At 35.1% G+C, this 15857-nt stretch overlaps 1 protein-coding gene across 1 annotated transcript in view; it reads left to right on the top strand.

Annotated features, from left to right (window-relative positions):
- Window positions 1-15814, top strand: part of LOC107711333 (valine--tRNA ligase, mitochondrial) — a 22828-nt gene extending 7014 nt beyond the window's left edge. Inside the window, exons 13-29 of the mRNA XM_016516309.1 lie at window positions 903-1030; window positions 4871-4974; window positions 5182-5263; window positions 5844-5920; window positions 6077-6164; window positions 6313-6406; window positions 8089-8159; window positions 8282-8407; window positions 8626-8730; window positions 10620-10688; window positions 10773-10851; window positions 10955-11082; window positions 13110-13262; window positions 13343-13579; window positions 13676-13787; window positions 15310-15500; window positions 15590-15814. Coding sequence (XP_016371795.1) covers window positions 903-1030; window positions 4871-4974; window positions 5182-5263; window positions 5844-5920; window positions 6077-6164; window positions 6313-6406; window positions 8089-8159; window positions 8282-8407; window positions 8626-8730; window positions 10620-10688; window positions 10773-10851; window positions 10955-11082; window positions 13110-13262; window positions 13343-13579; window positions 13676-13787; window positions 15310-15500; window positions 15590-15814 — 2069 coding nt within the window. The remainder of the gene's footprint in view (window positions 1-902; window positions 1031-4870; window positions 4975-5181; window positions 5264-5843; window positions 5921-6076; window positions 6165-6312; window positions 6407-8088; window positions 8160-8281; window positions 8408-8625; window positions 8731-10619; window positions 10689-10772; window positions 10852-10954; window positions 11083-13109; window positions 13263-13342; window positions 13580-13675; window positions 13788-15309; window positions 15501-15589) is intronic.
- Window positions 15815-15857: the final 43 nt, after the last annotated feature.

Below are 15857 nucleotides of genomic sequence, written 5' to 3'. Positions count from 1 at the left end.
AAACATGGTTACTACACTTTTACTACAATAAAACCATGGTTAATTTTCGTAAGGGTATTAACAAACAGCATATTTAAAGTCTAAATAAGTACATTATCACCTAAAAAAAACTCTTAAAACTACATTCCGTGACACAAAAACAGTATTGTTTTTAAAATTATAGTGGATTTGGGCGTCCGCCATGACAATCGCTGTGAGAAATACCAAAAGCGGAGTGATTATACAAACGGTGAAAGGGTTGGAGTTCCGTTATCACTCAACTATCGCACTCCTCTCAGCCAATCAGATTTGAGGACCAGAAAGAACTGTTGTATAAATATATATGTGACCATGGACCACAAAACCTATTGCCAAAAATATGTATTGCTAAAGTTCTTAGCAATGCATATTTTTGTATGTATGTATGTATGTATGTGTATATATATATATATATATATATATATATAGAATATAAATTATTTAATATATAAAATATACTTTTCTTTGTCACTTAACAAGCATGGTTTAATGACCACTGAGTTAATATAATATTGATGTATAAATTGGACAAAGTTTGACCTTACGTTCACATTGCCTTATCCACATGCCTTATCATGCATCACATTTATTAATGTTCAGCAAATTTTCACAGGCAAAATCCAGTCATTTCAATTGGAATTCATGATCAGGAATTTTGTGTAAGGGCGAAATAGATTTCAAGAGATTTCTCACTGATTTAAAGTTGGTCATATAAATTTGCAGAAAGCTTTAAAGTGCCAGAGTGAAGGTTAAAGTGACTTCTGTGTGAGCTGTGCTTCATACATTGCCACATTATTGACAATAGGCAGTGAAAATTTTTTGCCTGTGAAATTTGTGACTGCACCTTTAGTCTCAGCTCCTGTCTTTCAACTTTGCCTTCATAGGTGCTGTTAAAGTGACACCAGCTCATGACCACACTGACTTCCTGCTCTCTCAGAGACATTCACTCCCAAGCCTCACTGTGATTGGAGGAGATGGGATCATGACCTCAGACTGCGGCCAGTGGCTAGAGGTACAGAGATCATTTTACAATTTACTTTTTTTAAATTTAAAATTATAGTGGATTTGGGCGTCCGCCATGACAATCGCTGTGAGAAATACCAAAAGCGGAGTGATTATACAAACGGTGAAAGGGTTGGAGTTCCGTTATCACTCAACTATCGCACTCCTCTCAGCCAATCAGATTTGAGGACCAGAAAGAACTGTTGTATAAATATATATGTGACCATGGACCACAAAACCTATTGCCAAAAATATGTATTGCTAAAGTTCTTAGCAATGCATATTTTTGGAAATTGAGATTTATGCATCATCTGAAAGCTGAATAAATAAGCTTTGCATTGATGTATGGTTTGTTAGGATAGGACAATATTTAGCCGAGATACAACTATTTGAAAATCTGGAATCTGAGGGTGCAAAAAAAAATCAAAATTTTGAGAAAATCGCCTTTAAAGTTGTCCAAATGAAGTTCTTAGCAATGCATATTACTAATCAAAAATTAAGTTTTGATATATTCACGGTAGGAAATTTACAAAATATCTTCATGGAACATGATCTTTACTTAATATCCTAATGATTTTTGGCATAAAAGAAAAATCTATAATTTTGACCCATACAATATATTTTTGGCTATTGCTACAAATATACCCCAGCGAAACAGAACTGTTTTTTAGAGTAATTTGTTTGTGAATCATGCTCAACTGGTTGCACTGTATGTTTTTGATTCACTAAAACGAACCATTCACAAGAGTCAAATGTGTGTGAATTAGGTTACACTGGTTGCGCAGTGTGTTTGATTTCTTAAAAATAACTATTCATAGAATAGGAGTCATTTGTTATTGACTTAAGCTACACTGGTTGTACTGTATGCTTTTGATTCACTAAAAAGAACTGTTCATGAGAGTCAAACGTGTGAATCAGACGACACTGGTTGCGCTGTATATTTTTGATTCACTTAAAAATAATTATTCATAAGATTTGTTTGTGAATCAGGCCGCACTGTTTGGACTGAATGTGTTTGATTCACTAAAAAGAACCGTTCATAAGAATAATTTGCTTCAGAATCAGGCTGCACTGGTTGGACACAGTACTATACAGTCTTTTCATTGCTTTACATTCAATACAGAAGGTAAACTCAGGTACAGTATGATTTCTTTTGCTCTGGTGCTGAAGATTGACCAGCGGTGGCGTAGATTCAGCATCAGGGAGGTGTTTACAAGCCTCTGCACATCTCTAACCCACATTCACAGCAGTGAGCAAGCTCAATGAATCACTGTGACATGCACAGTACAAAGAAGATGATAATGTAATGATTACACTAGTGTGCTTTTTATGTCCTGCTGCGGTGTGTAAAGAGACCTATGTATGTATGTATGTATGTGTATATATATATATATATATATATATATATAGAATATAAATTATTTAATATATAAAATATACTTTTCTTTGTCACTTAACAAGCATGGTTTAATGACCACTGAGTTAATATAATATTGATGTATAAATTGGACAAAGTTTGACCTTACGTTCACATTGCCTTATCCACATGCCTTATCATGCATCACATTTATTAATGTTCAGCAAATTTTCACAGGCAAAATCCAGTCATTTCAATTGGAATTCATGATCAGGAATTTTGTGTAAGGGCGAAATAGATTTCAAGAGATTTCTCACTGATTTAAAGTTGGTCATATAAATTTGCAGAAAGCTTTAAAGTGCCAGAGTGAAGGTTAAAGTGACTTCTGTGTGAGCTGTGCTTCATACATTGCCACATTATTGACAATAGGCAGTGAAAATTTTTTGCCTGTGAAATTTGTGACTGCACCTTTAAATCTCAGCTCCTGACTTTCAACTTTGCCTTCATAGGTGCTGTTAAAGTGACACCAGCTCATGACCACACTGACTTCCTGCTCTCTCAGAGACATTCACTCCCAAGCCTCACTGTGATTGGAGGAGATGGGATCATGACCTCAGACTGCGGCCAGTGGCTAGAGGTACAGAGATCATTTTACAATTTACTTTTTTTAAAGTTGTGTCCTCAATGGGTTTATTGCAATTATTACATAACCATTATTACATTATTGATCATGTGATTATTTGGGATGGCAGCAATTATTGTGCACTTTAGGATTTAGGTTCATTTTATCAAGGTTTAATCCGACTGCCAAAAGCTGTAAAAACCCATTAGATAAACTGATCTATTGTTAAAAGAAAATAATAATATCTATATTCTACATATAGGCAAAGACTTCTGGTATAAATTCAGTAATTATTTGGCATAAGTATTTGACTTATATGATATGTTGTTTCTTAATTCCCAACTTCTTTAATGATTGAAAATGAAAATGAGACTTGAGACTTTTTTCGAATGGTAGCAAAAATACAGTCCTTAATACTTAAGGCCTGTTTAAGAACAATAACTATATTAGTGTCCACACCAGTGGACGATAAAGTTTTGATTATTATAAGCGCACGCTGAAGTTTTGTTTTCTGTCGCTTTAAATGCTCAAGCTTTTTAAAGTCAGGTGGATTCCGATTGGCTGTCAATGTTTTTATCGTTCATCAGCTTGAAAAGTTTTTCTGAAAGTGATTCCAACGATATCTTTCCTCTGTTTCGTTATCATTATAGCTGTGGTGTGTATTTCCATATTCTCATAGGATAGAATTAAAATGATGATTAAAAATTAAAAATGTTCAGAATTGTAGCTATAGTTATAGTTATTTGTCCTTGGTGTGAACATCGATCTGTATTATTCACACAAAGAAACTCATTCAGTTTGAGTGTCAGGAAGCTCTGAGAAACATTTCTCAGTCTTCTAGCATGTTGGAAAGACTTTTTTATAAATGTCAAAGAAACTGCAGGCATCTAAATGTGTATATTACAGGGGTCAGTGAGATGTAGGAATATCTCGGGATTGTGAAACTTTCAGAGGGCCCTGAGATGAACATACTGAAGGTCTGTCTCAATGGAAAGACATTTATAAAGGTCAAAGCATCTGTACCGTAGGCCTCTACATATGCATTAGCAGTATGTATTACAGAAGGTCAGCGAGCTGTAGGAATATCTCAAGATCATGAAACTACAGAGAGCATGAAAGGGCTCCGAGATCAACTTATCCACATTCAGCCTCTTAAAATGGTGGGAAGTCTGGTCTAGAACGTTAAAGCATATATAATATGGTATCCAGGTCTAAAGCAACCCTACAAACTCAGCATGTTACCGAAATTCAGCCCAAAAGTCTAAATGTGCTTTCAGACCATTATTGAAAATGCTAACCAGTGGCCTGGTTAAAAACCACTTCAGAATTGGGAAAAAGGAGATGCATTATTAATTTTAATGCCTAGATCTCTGTGGGTTAAAATGCTGCATGCAAGTAAAGAAATTAGCATGTATTAGGTTGTATTAATATAATATAATATCCAAATATTATCACTCCTTTATCACTTCTCAGTCCTTTGTAGGGTCACTAGTAATATAATATAATATATCCAAATATTATCACTCCTTATCACTTCTCAGTCCTTTGTAGGGTCACTGGTATTATATTATATTATATTATATTATATTATATTAATTGTCCATTATATAATACTTGAGTGAATTTAGTTCCAAAAAGGACCAGTGTGAATGGAAAGTGATCCTTCTATTATTCAAGTCACTGTAAATTAAATGACAGTTAAATCATTAATTGCAGTAATATGGATTAGAATTAATTGCCAACAACAACTGAATGATCATGACAGCTCTAGTCTTAAGATCTCTACAGTATATAAGGAATCTATATAGAGGCTCTATATTTAAAAGAATGTTTCTATGGATATTCAGCATGTAGCGTTTCTGTCTCTATAGGGTGTTAAGCGGTTTGATGCCAGGGAACGAGTAATTACTGCGCTGATGGAGAGGAAGCTGTTCAGAGGAAAGAAGAAGCATCCCATGTCATTACCAATCTGCAGGTAAACCGATATAAACTGCTCCATAAGCAGTAAACCTTTCCTCATCCTCTTATTTTGAAAAGACTTACAGGCTGCTGAATTATCTGGCTATATCACGCTACGTTTTTGTGTACTGGGGTAGACCATTCCTTTCAAACATTTTTGTCATGTTCTTTCGACTAAAAAATACCAGTAGTCTTTGACCTTGATTTTATTCCTCCGACATAGTCGTTCTGGAGATGTCATTGAACCCTTGCTGAAGAAACAGTGGTTTGTGCGCTGTCAGGAAATGAGCAGAAAAGCAGTTCAAGTGAGTGAGCGTGTTTTAAATGTGTGGTTGCATCAGATAGAAATTGTGCTGATGTGTTAAACCACACAGTAACTCTGTCTTTCTCATAGTTATAATTAGGCACACAATTAAATCATATTTATATATTAATTATTGTTATATCACTCACAATGTTTTCAACATTGATAATAAATCAAAAATTGTAAAAATATTTCACAATATTACTGATTTTACTATTTGATCAAATAAATGCAGCCTTGGTGAATATAAGAGACTTCTTTAATAAACATTAATAAAAATCTTACCATCCCCAAACATTTGAATGGTAGAGCATATCAAACATACATGCACATTAACAGTAAATGGTTAAATTGACATAAAGCTGGTTTTGTTGACGTGTGTGTGTGTGTGTTTGTGTTATTAACTGTATCTGTCAAGATACCTCGAGCAACAGCAAATGTGGGGCTCATCAAGTGCTTTACTGGAAAACATATTCCTGTTACTGGTCAATGATAAACGGTTAAACGGTTGATTAACTGTTAATTTCATTATTCTGTTTAATGATTTTGTTAGTTGACATTCATGTAAATGCTCTTTTTAGGCAGTGGAAGAAGGAGATCTACAGATAATTCCTCACTTTTATACAAAAATGTGGAAGAGCTGGCTGTCTAACAGCAGGTTAGTCTTATTATTTACCCTGCATGGATCTTTTTATTTATGCGAAGCTATATTTTTAAAATGGTCTGTTTTGTGATTTAGGGTCATGTCCATGTCTGTCTGTTTGTTTGACCAATTACACACTTATTTTATGTCATGTATATCTCCACCTTGCAGCGATTGGTGCATTTCCAGGCAGCTTTGGTGGGGTCATCAGATACCAGCCTATCGAGTGACGCTGGAAAACTCAAAGGACACAGAAGAGGTGGGGCACTATCATAAAATCTACATCTGTAGGCCAGAGATGACCCTAACGTACCTGCTGCAGAGCAATGTGTTTATGAATTGAGCCTGATCATATTAGGTGAGGTTTTGACTGAAGCGTTGATGGTTCTTGGCTGTGTCTGAAGCAGGAGCAGTGGGTTTGGGGCAGAAGTGCTGCAGAGGCTCGACAACGTGCCGCTGTGAAGTTTGGAGTGAATCCTGATGCCATCACACTCACACAGGGTGAGAGTTCACATCAGGCACACTTCTGTTTCAATGATTCATACTCCTAATCTACACTACCGTTCAAATGTTTAGGGTTGGTAAGATTTTTTTTATGTTTTTGAAAACATAAACACTATTATGTTCACCAAAGCTGCATTTATTTGATTAAAAATACAAAACAAATATAAAACTGTAATACTGTGAAATATCAGTTTTCTGTTTTAATGTGTCTTAAAATGTAATTAATTGGATAGTTCTCAAAAATGAAAATTACCCCATGATATAACATTTTAAATATGGATATATTTCTTATACAAACGCATCGCTTCGCTTCAGAAGGCCTTTATTAACCTCCTGGAGTTGTGAGGAGTACTTTTTATGATAGATGGATGCACTTTATTTTGCTTTAAAATCTCAACACCCATTCACTGCCATTATAAAGCTTGGAAGAGCCAGGACATTTTTTAATATAACTCTGATTGTATTCATCTGAAAGAAGAAAGTCATATACACCTAGGATGCTTGAGGGTGAGTAAATCATGGGGTAATTTTCATTTTTGAGAGAACTATCCCTTTAATTCCTGTGATCAAAGCTGAATTTTCAGCATCATTACTCCAGTCTTCAGTGTCACATGATCCTTCAAAAATCAGTTTAATATGCCGATTTGCTGCTCAATATGGAAAACAGTTGTGTTGATTAATATCTTTGTGAAAACTGTGATACTGTACAGTCTTGAAACATTATAAAAATCTTTACTTTAATCTTTGAATTTAATGCATCCTTGCTGATTAAAATTAATTTCATTCCACAAAAAAAATTGTACTGACCACAAACTTTTGAACAGTAGTGTATATTACAATGTATTTCTTTCAAAGAAAGAAATTAATTATCTATGATGTGTAGTACAGGAATCATAATGTGTTATGTTATTATGGGTTCTTATTGAAACCTGTATGATTTTTTTTTATCTTCCATAGAGCACAGAAAAGATTTAGCAGAATGCACATGATCTTTTACATAAAATGAAGGTGAATGTTGACCAGCAGTCACTGTCAAGCTGCAAAGTCACCATATCACCAAAATTACCATTAAAGTACCATCAAAGTTGTCCATATGACTCGTGCTTTATATAGACCTTTGACAGCTTTGTGTGCAGCTAATCGTGCCTCTACAAATAAATATGCCCTTATTCAAACCACATGAATGAGATTTGAGTGTTCAGTTAATAACTTAAACGTTGGTTGGTTCTTCACACAAAGCTGTTATATGTTTTCAGAATGGATAGAATAGAATTTACTATATTGTCGCATTTTAGGGAAATTTGTCTTGGACTTCAAATGACACAGCCAGTAATCAGCATTAGACTCCCGTAAACACATATCACATAGATCAACATACAATAAAATAGTGCAACAATCCAAATATTTATTACAACCTACTACGTACCAAAGTCTTAAATTTAAGAATTCTCTGTTTAATAATGAAGAAGACTTGAAATATAAAAATTTAGGCTGCTCTTATGATACTTCTATGGCACTTTTTTTGGTCATTTTGACTTGACTTAGCCCCTGGTGACTATTTATTATTAATAATAATCAGAAGAAAAACTATTTTTAGCAAGTGATGTAGTTCAATAATGCAGGCTGTTCACTGCATTACTGTAGCACTGAATTCTGTCTTTTTAAAATGTTTGTTTCAGACCCAGATGTGCTTGATACTTGGTTCTCTTCTGGTCTCTTCCCGTTCGCAATGCTCGGCTGGCCTCAGCAGGTTCTTCATTTTTAAAGTCCATTTTTCTTTCAACTTCATAAACTCACGAAAGTGACCAGACAAAAAATCAATAAAGAAAGTCTGTGTATCAACATGCTGAAGATCTGACTCTCTATCCTCAGACAGAAGACTTGAAACAGTTCTACCCCAATTCCATTCTGGAAACAGGAAGTGACCTCATCTTCTTCTGGGTGGCCAGGATGGTGATGCTGGGCAGAGAGTTGACCGGCCAGCTGCCCTTTAAACAGGTTGGGTCGATGGCTTATTGCTGAGCTCATAACTCTAAATGCCATACCGTAAGGTTGGCAGGAACTGAACATTTTTATTGCGATGTGCGTCATATAACAAAAGTATCCAAAATGTCACTGAGAAATGTTACCGTCTGTTTTGCCATCAAATTGTCTCTGTTTGGTGCAGCTCTGACTCTTATTGCTCTTTCTCTCTCTGCTCCGTCACTGTCAAACAGGTGCTCTTTCACTCTCTGGTGAGAGATAAATATGGGCGGAAGATGAGTAAATCTTTAGGAAATGTCATTGACCCTCTTGATGTCATCTCAGGGGTTTCTTTGGAGGTACAGACACATACGAACTCTCAGCATTCAGACCTGTTCCAACCGAGTACAAAACATGAAGATACCATGACACTGATGTTGTTTTGACGTATTTTTACTATTTAGACTAGACGTCGGGGTGGGGCCAATCAAAGAGCTTGTCTTCATTTTTAATAGCCAGCAGCCTTTAGTTTACGCCACAGCATTGACCATAATTCACTACTTGATATTGCTAGTCAATTGCAGGTAGTATTAGTGGGAGGGGCTTTCTCATTCTAGAGAGCATTTGATTGGACAGAAATCTGTGTATGCGATGAGTCATCAATATATTTGGTCCATGTTTCAAAGCTAATAGTGCTAATAGTGGGGAAGCCCAAAACATATGGACCAATAATAGAGAGAGTTTTAATTTATCAGTAATTGTTGATATTGGATATTTAATTGTGCAGACTCTATTTTTTACATTTATATTTTCACTACTTGATATTGCTAGTCAATTGCAGGTAGTATTAGTGGGAGGCGCTTTCTCATTCTAGAGAGCATTTGATTGGACAGAAATCTGTGTATGCGATGAGTCATCAATATATTTGGTCCATGTTTCAAAGCTAATAGTGGGGAAGCCCAAAACATATGGACCAATAATAGAGATAGTTTTAATTTATCAGTAATTGTTGATATTGGATATTTAATTGTGCAGACTCTATTTTTTACATTTATATTACCTTTGCTGTCATCTAACACTCACTTAAAGTTAATCTTGAAAAATACTTATTTAATAATACTGTTAAATGTAATCTTTAAATTATTTAATATGCATGCAAATCTCAGAATATAGATTTCATATTGTATATAAAGTTGTGATTCTTAATTTCACTTGTAGCATTTAAACAAATTATTTTAGTGTTTAGTTGTTGTTGTTGTTTTTTAATTTAGAAAAATATAGTATAGAGTTTTGATATCAGCCCTTTATTGTTTATGGGCCATGAAAAGAATCATTGACTTGACATATTGGCCAGAATTTAATATCAGTACATCGCAAACTATTACACATGGACTCAAAACCTCAAAACTCCCATTTTAACAAAAAAATCTTTTTATAGCTAATTTTTATGAATAATTGGCTACAGATTCTGTGTGACCAAAAACAATTTAAAAAATGTTTTTTGTTAATTAAAATAAAGCTGAAATGAAAATAAAATCTAAATATTAAAAGAAAAACTTGAACTTGGACTTAAACTTAAAAAAAATTAAATTAGAAGTGTTGCCTTGGCAACTAACTAAAATAAAATAAGTTTAAAGTGAAGTACTATAATGACTAAAAATAAAAATTAAATTAAATTAAATGCTCAATAGAAATATGAACAAATTAATAATAATTACAAAATAACAATAACATTACAAAAACTAAATGAAATAAAATTAAAATAGAAACTGATATTATAAAAATAAAATCCAATTCAAAATATTAATAAATACTACACAAGTATATAAATAATATTAAAATAACACTGGAATATATTTGGGGAAAAATTAATTTTTTATACACTTCTGTAGTTTCATACCATTAGACTAACATTAGACTTAGCATTAGAGGATTGAAAACTTTGTCCTTTCTATACCTGTTAATTTTTTTTTACTCCATTCCCTTTTTAGTTCCTACGAACACTAAATGAATTAAAGAAATAATTCAGACTTCTTAATGAATATAACAAGCCTTTGTACAGCTGGCAATGAACATCTATCAGTTAGATGTCTTTATCCAGGCCTCAGGGCAGAACTGACTCACTCATTCTGAAAGCACAGCCATCCATGGTGAAGTCTTAATATATGAAACGGCTAATCTTCTAATCGCCACTTTGTCATGAAGACTTCATCTTCTCGTCAGTCACATTCCGGTTTAATCTCTGTAGAGGCTTCAAGAGAAAGTCAGAGAAGGAAACTTGGATCCGAGGGAAAGCATTGTTGCCATGGAAGCACAGGTCAGTACGAAGTTCGCTTCATTCCAGTGATCCAGTCTTTTCCAAATGAGCGAGTTCACCTCAACTCCTGTGTCCTCTCTGCAGAAGAAAGATTTCCCCAAAGGGATTCCAGAGTGCGGGACAGATGCTTTGAGGTTCGCGCTCTGCTCTTATAAAGCCCAGGGTAAGTCGCCCTCATTAGAGAGTCCTGTAATCAAACCTTACGATCAGATGTACCCAGAGTTCCTCACTCCCTCTGCTGACGTTTTGTTCGAACCCCGTCTCAGGAGAGGACATCAGCCTGTCTGTGTCTCATGTGCTGAGCTGCAGACATTTCTGTAATAAGATGTGGCAGACCGTGCGCTTCACCCTCGCCACGCTGCATGATGCAAGTTTACCAACATCATTAGCAGAGGTACGGCAGCCAATATATCTTCATTAAATCAATAAAGCAACCCAGACGAATGCTGCTCACTGGGTGATACAGTACGAGAGCTGATCTGCATGATGCCGACATGATTTAATGATCTGCATCGGGGTTTAAATGAAGTACACACTTTATCATGTGCTGTATTTTGTCTTGCATTGGCACTTCTGCTGTTTCACATTCGCTCGTCCCCTTTGGGACGGAGAGGAGGAGAGTGCCAGTGCAAATGACTTGTAGGAGCAAATGGCAGAAAATCAGTTTGAAGGGTGAAGTCTCAGTTCTTCACTGAGATTGTTCCCATCAGTTGATAACTGTGTTTGCTCCCTTAGTTTGACAGTGTGCTTGTGTCAGTTACAGAATCTACTGGAAGCCTGCTTCAAATATTTTTGAGGGAATTTTGAGGAAGGAAAAGAAATGGAAAGGAAAGGAAAGGAAAAGGAAAATATATATATTTTAAAATATAAAATATTTTATGAAATAATTCTTTGATTTCAGCTGTTTGATTTGTGCCTTATTTGTTGTGATTTACACTGTCATTCAAAGGTTTGGGGTTTTAAAAGAAATTAATATTTAGCAAGGACACATTAAATTGATCAAAAGTGACAGTAAATACATTTATGGTGTTACAAAATATTTATATTTCAAATAAATGCTGTTCTTTTGAACTTTCTATTCATCAAAAAATCTTTAAAAAATGTATCATGGTTTTTACAAAAATATGAAAGCACAACATTGATGATAATTATAATCAGTAATCTTTTTTTTTGAGCAGCAAATCAGCATAATCGAATGATTTCTGAAGGATCATATGACACTGAAGACTTGAGTAATGATGCTGAAAATTCAGCTTTGCATCACAGAGATAAATTAAATTTTACAGTATATTCAAATGGAATATTTTTTTTAATTTTAATAATATTTCACAGTATTACTGTTTTTACTGTATTTTTGATCAAATAAATGCAGACTTGGTGAGCTTAAGAGACTTTAAAAAACATTAAATTCAGTCAGAAAATTGTCAGTCAGATGTGATCAAATGTTTAGACTAAAACTCTATAATAGCTATTAGTCACATTGCTCTCTAAATATAAGCATTGAAAAACTCATTACTCATAAGGCCAACTAATACTGATTTTAAGAACCTGGGTTGCCAGATCTATGTAAGAAAACTTGTCCAAATATCAAAATATGCCTCTCACTCTTACATAAATGACATAGTTCACAGTCTCTGTTATGCGTTATATGCACTTTCAACTTGAAAAATCACTGTATAGTAGGAAAGGCACCCTACCAGTACTGCCTCTTCACAAAAATCTCCTTACTCTGTCAAGCAGAGTTTTATCACTAGAAGAACATAAAATGGGTAAAATGTTTCAATGCAAGAAAAGCGGGCCATTTGTACGGGACGCACCCTTGCCAGGAATTCTAAAATATGGCTAAAATATCCAGGTTTTGGCTGTCAGCACTGTGCAGATCGATCGTTGTATGACATTATTTCACGAGAGCTACAGAGAGCAGAGCAGACGGCTCCTTATGCTTTCAAATCGCTCTCGCGGTACTTTGGTATCATAGAATGATCGGTGTGCAGCTTCAAGCCGAACGAACGGACAAACACGTGCGCATATTTGCATCGCTTTGATCGCTCTCACCTTCTCACGTGTGACGCGCCACGATTGGTCGATTATGTACAATACCTGCATGTTATAAGTCAACTACTTTGGACGTTTTAGGCAATATAAAAATCATGGCCAGGACGTGTCCCATATAAATGGCACATATGGCCACCATATTTATGCACTATATCATACCTTAAACCTGTATGGAAAATGTCAACCTACGAGAACAGTTTAAATATAGACCAGTTCAGTGGTTAAAACTGTGGACTTGGCAACCCTTCTCAGAGCCATTTGCGTTATTATAAGTCTGTGCACCATCAGAATGATTTTGAAACTGATATTTCAAGATTTAAAAAAAAAATTTAATTTATTGAATGTTTTTCTCACTTTGTCTCTTAGACCTATCCTCTATCCAGCATGGACAGGTGGATCTGTTCGCGTCTGCACAGCACGGTTCAGCAGTGTGAGAGGGGTTTCGAGAGCTACGAGCTCCACACGGTCACGTCTGCACTGCACTCTTTCTGGCTCCACAGTCTGTGTGACGTCTACCTGGTGAGTATGATCTGTCATGATACTGGTGGATCTTCCAGTCACTGACTGATGAACTGTCGTCTTCTGTTCCTCTTCTTCAGGAAAGCATCAAGCCGGTGTTGAAAGGCGAAGGCTGTTGTAGTGAGGAACAGAGAGCTCGAGAAAGGCAGGTGGCCGCGTCTGTGTTGTATCACAGTGTGTCCATCTCTCTCGCGCTCCTCTCGCCCTTCATGCCGTTCCTCACAGAGGAGCTGTGGCAGAGACTCCTGCCTTACACTGACTCTGATGGGACGTCCCGCAGCCTGTGTGTGCAGCCCTACCCAAAGACCTCTCAGCTGGTCAGAAACAAACCAGCACTCACAGACGCCACCTGATAACATGCAGCTCTCTTTTAGTCACAAAACAACTCTTTTCAATCTCCTCCTTCACTTCAGGAGCACTGGTGTTTTCCTAAGGAGGAGGCCGACTTCTCTTTGGTAGAGGAAGTGGTCAGAGTGGCGAGGTTACTGAGGGCCCAGTGCCAGCTGACGAAGGAAAGACCTGACTGTGAGAGAACCTCAAGTTTTTGTTGACTTAGCGCTAATGTTTGGTTATTAGCTGTGTTTGCTAAGGCAAGTATCACTACTACAATAGCTCATACTTTGCAGTGTTTAGTGTTGCAATGTTTAAATATTATTTATGTACTATTATAGTATTTATTAATATTTTGAATTCACTTCTATATTTATATATTTTCAGTCAGGGTTGTTAACTAAAATGTAAAACAAACTTTTTGTGTTTTTTAAATTGTTTAAGTTTTTGTTACTAAATAATAAAATAAAACAAATATAAAAAATAAAAAAAAACTTTATTTCAGTTTTCCAAAGGAAATATTTCTTGTTTTAATTTAGTTTAACATGATGTACTAAAATAACAAAAATGAAAATATTAAATTAATAAAAACGAATTTAATTATTAAAAATTATAATTATTAATAAAATTAATTTAACTAATAAAAATTAATTTAATTACATTAAATTAAATTAATAAACAAAAACTATATAGACATTAAAAATGCGAATAAAAAGGCTAATAAAAATGACAACATACAACCAAATTATGAAAACATTACCTAAAATGAAAATGGAAAATATAAAAATGAAAACTAATTTGAACTATTAATAAAAACTGTAAATAATAGTACCTCAATGATACTAAAATAACACTGTTTTCAGGTTACACTTTAGTTGACGTTTTAGTAATTTTATGTGCTTTCGTCATTTTTATATATATTTTTTATATTTCTGTTTAGCTAATTTATTTTTATTTCAGTGTTAGTTTTAGCAATTGTATTACTTAACTTAAAATGTTAACTTAAAACTTTATTACTTATTACTTAACTTTTTTTTTTTTTTGCCAAAGGCAACATTTCTAATTTTCGTTTAAGTTTTCATTTAATATTTATATTTTAGTTTATTTCAAAGCAGTTTTTATAGTTTTAACACTGATGCTTGGCGTTTGGAATATTCACAACTTTTGTGCAACAGACATGAATGATGCTTCAAACTGTGCAGCTTGTTGAGGGGTTTGCAATTATTTTCTAAGCAATCAGGCAAGCTTTTGCCTGCCAGACAGTAAAATGTGAAAATAAAGCCCATGGACGAGTTGAAAGGACTACCGTCTTGAGTCATATCGTTACTGTAAAAATAAATTTTTCAAAGTTGTAAACAAAAATGTCTTTACTAAGGTGTAGTTTAATTACCTTTGTAGTGTAGTATTGTAATGTTTTTTTTTTTCTTTTAACAAATACTACTTCAGTCTTTACACTTAAATTTAAACTCAAAGTGCTACTTGCCATTTCCTTTGTAATTAAATGTGAAATTTCAATCAATGTGAAATTTACTAACAATTTCTGAGTAAAATTTTTAGAGACTTGGCCGTAAGAAACCACCTAGCCCTAGCAACTACACAGAACACCTTGGCAACCACACAGAAGACCCTGGCAACCAGTCTTTTCTTCTGGTGCAGTTATTATAGTAGCATAGATGAAATCTTTCATCATGTGACATGTTATAGTTGTGTGTTTTAGTGTGGGCGGTGTGTGCACCGGATCAGGCTGAGACTCTTCAGCGCTTCAGATCGGCTATCTGCACGCTGGGCCGGATCTCAGCCTTTCATCTACACTGTCCAGAGGGAGGCTTCACCGACTCTCCTCCTCCACCTACAGCCAGTGCTGTAGGGGTGGTGGATCACTCCCTCTGCTTACATCTCAGCGTTCAGGTAATGCAGAGTAAGATTTTCCTTTCTACAGTAACGATGTGTCTATATATAGACTGCTGATGACTCTTTCTCTCTCTGTCAACCTTCAGAATGGTATTAATGCTGACAAACAGAGAGCTCTCCTCTCTCAGCGCAGAGAAAAGCTGGCCTCCAAACTCAAGCAAGCCCTCGCTTGCACCCAGAAGCCCAACTACACAGAAAAAGTACCTGATAAAGTCAGAAAAGACACAGAGAATAAGGTGGGTACAGAGGAGAATGGGCAGATGCACTTCACTAAAAATTGCACCTATCATATTTCACACAAAATGAAATGATATTTGATTGGAAAATATATTTAGCATGAAGAAAATGAAGCCT

The sequence above is a fragment of the Sinocyclocheilus rhinocerous genome, unplaced genomic scaffold (assembly GCF_001515625.1).
Source record: "Sinocyclocheilus rhinocerous isolate Xijiao unplaced genomic scaffold, SAMN03320098_v1.1 scaffold86, whole genome shotgun sequence".
In the NCBI taxonomy this organism is placed as follows: Eukaryota; Metazoa; Chordata; class Actinopteri; order Cypriniformes; family Cyprinidae; genus Sinocyclocheilus; species Sinocyclocheilus rhinocerous.
The sequence above is the reverse complement of the archived record's forward strand: the minus strand, read 5'-3'. Positions and strand labels throughout refer to the sequence as shown.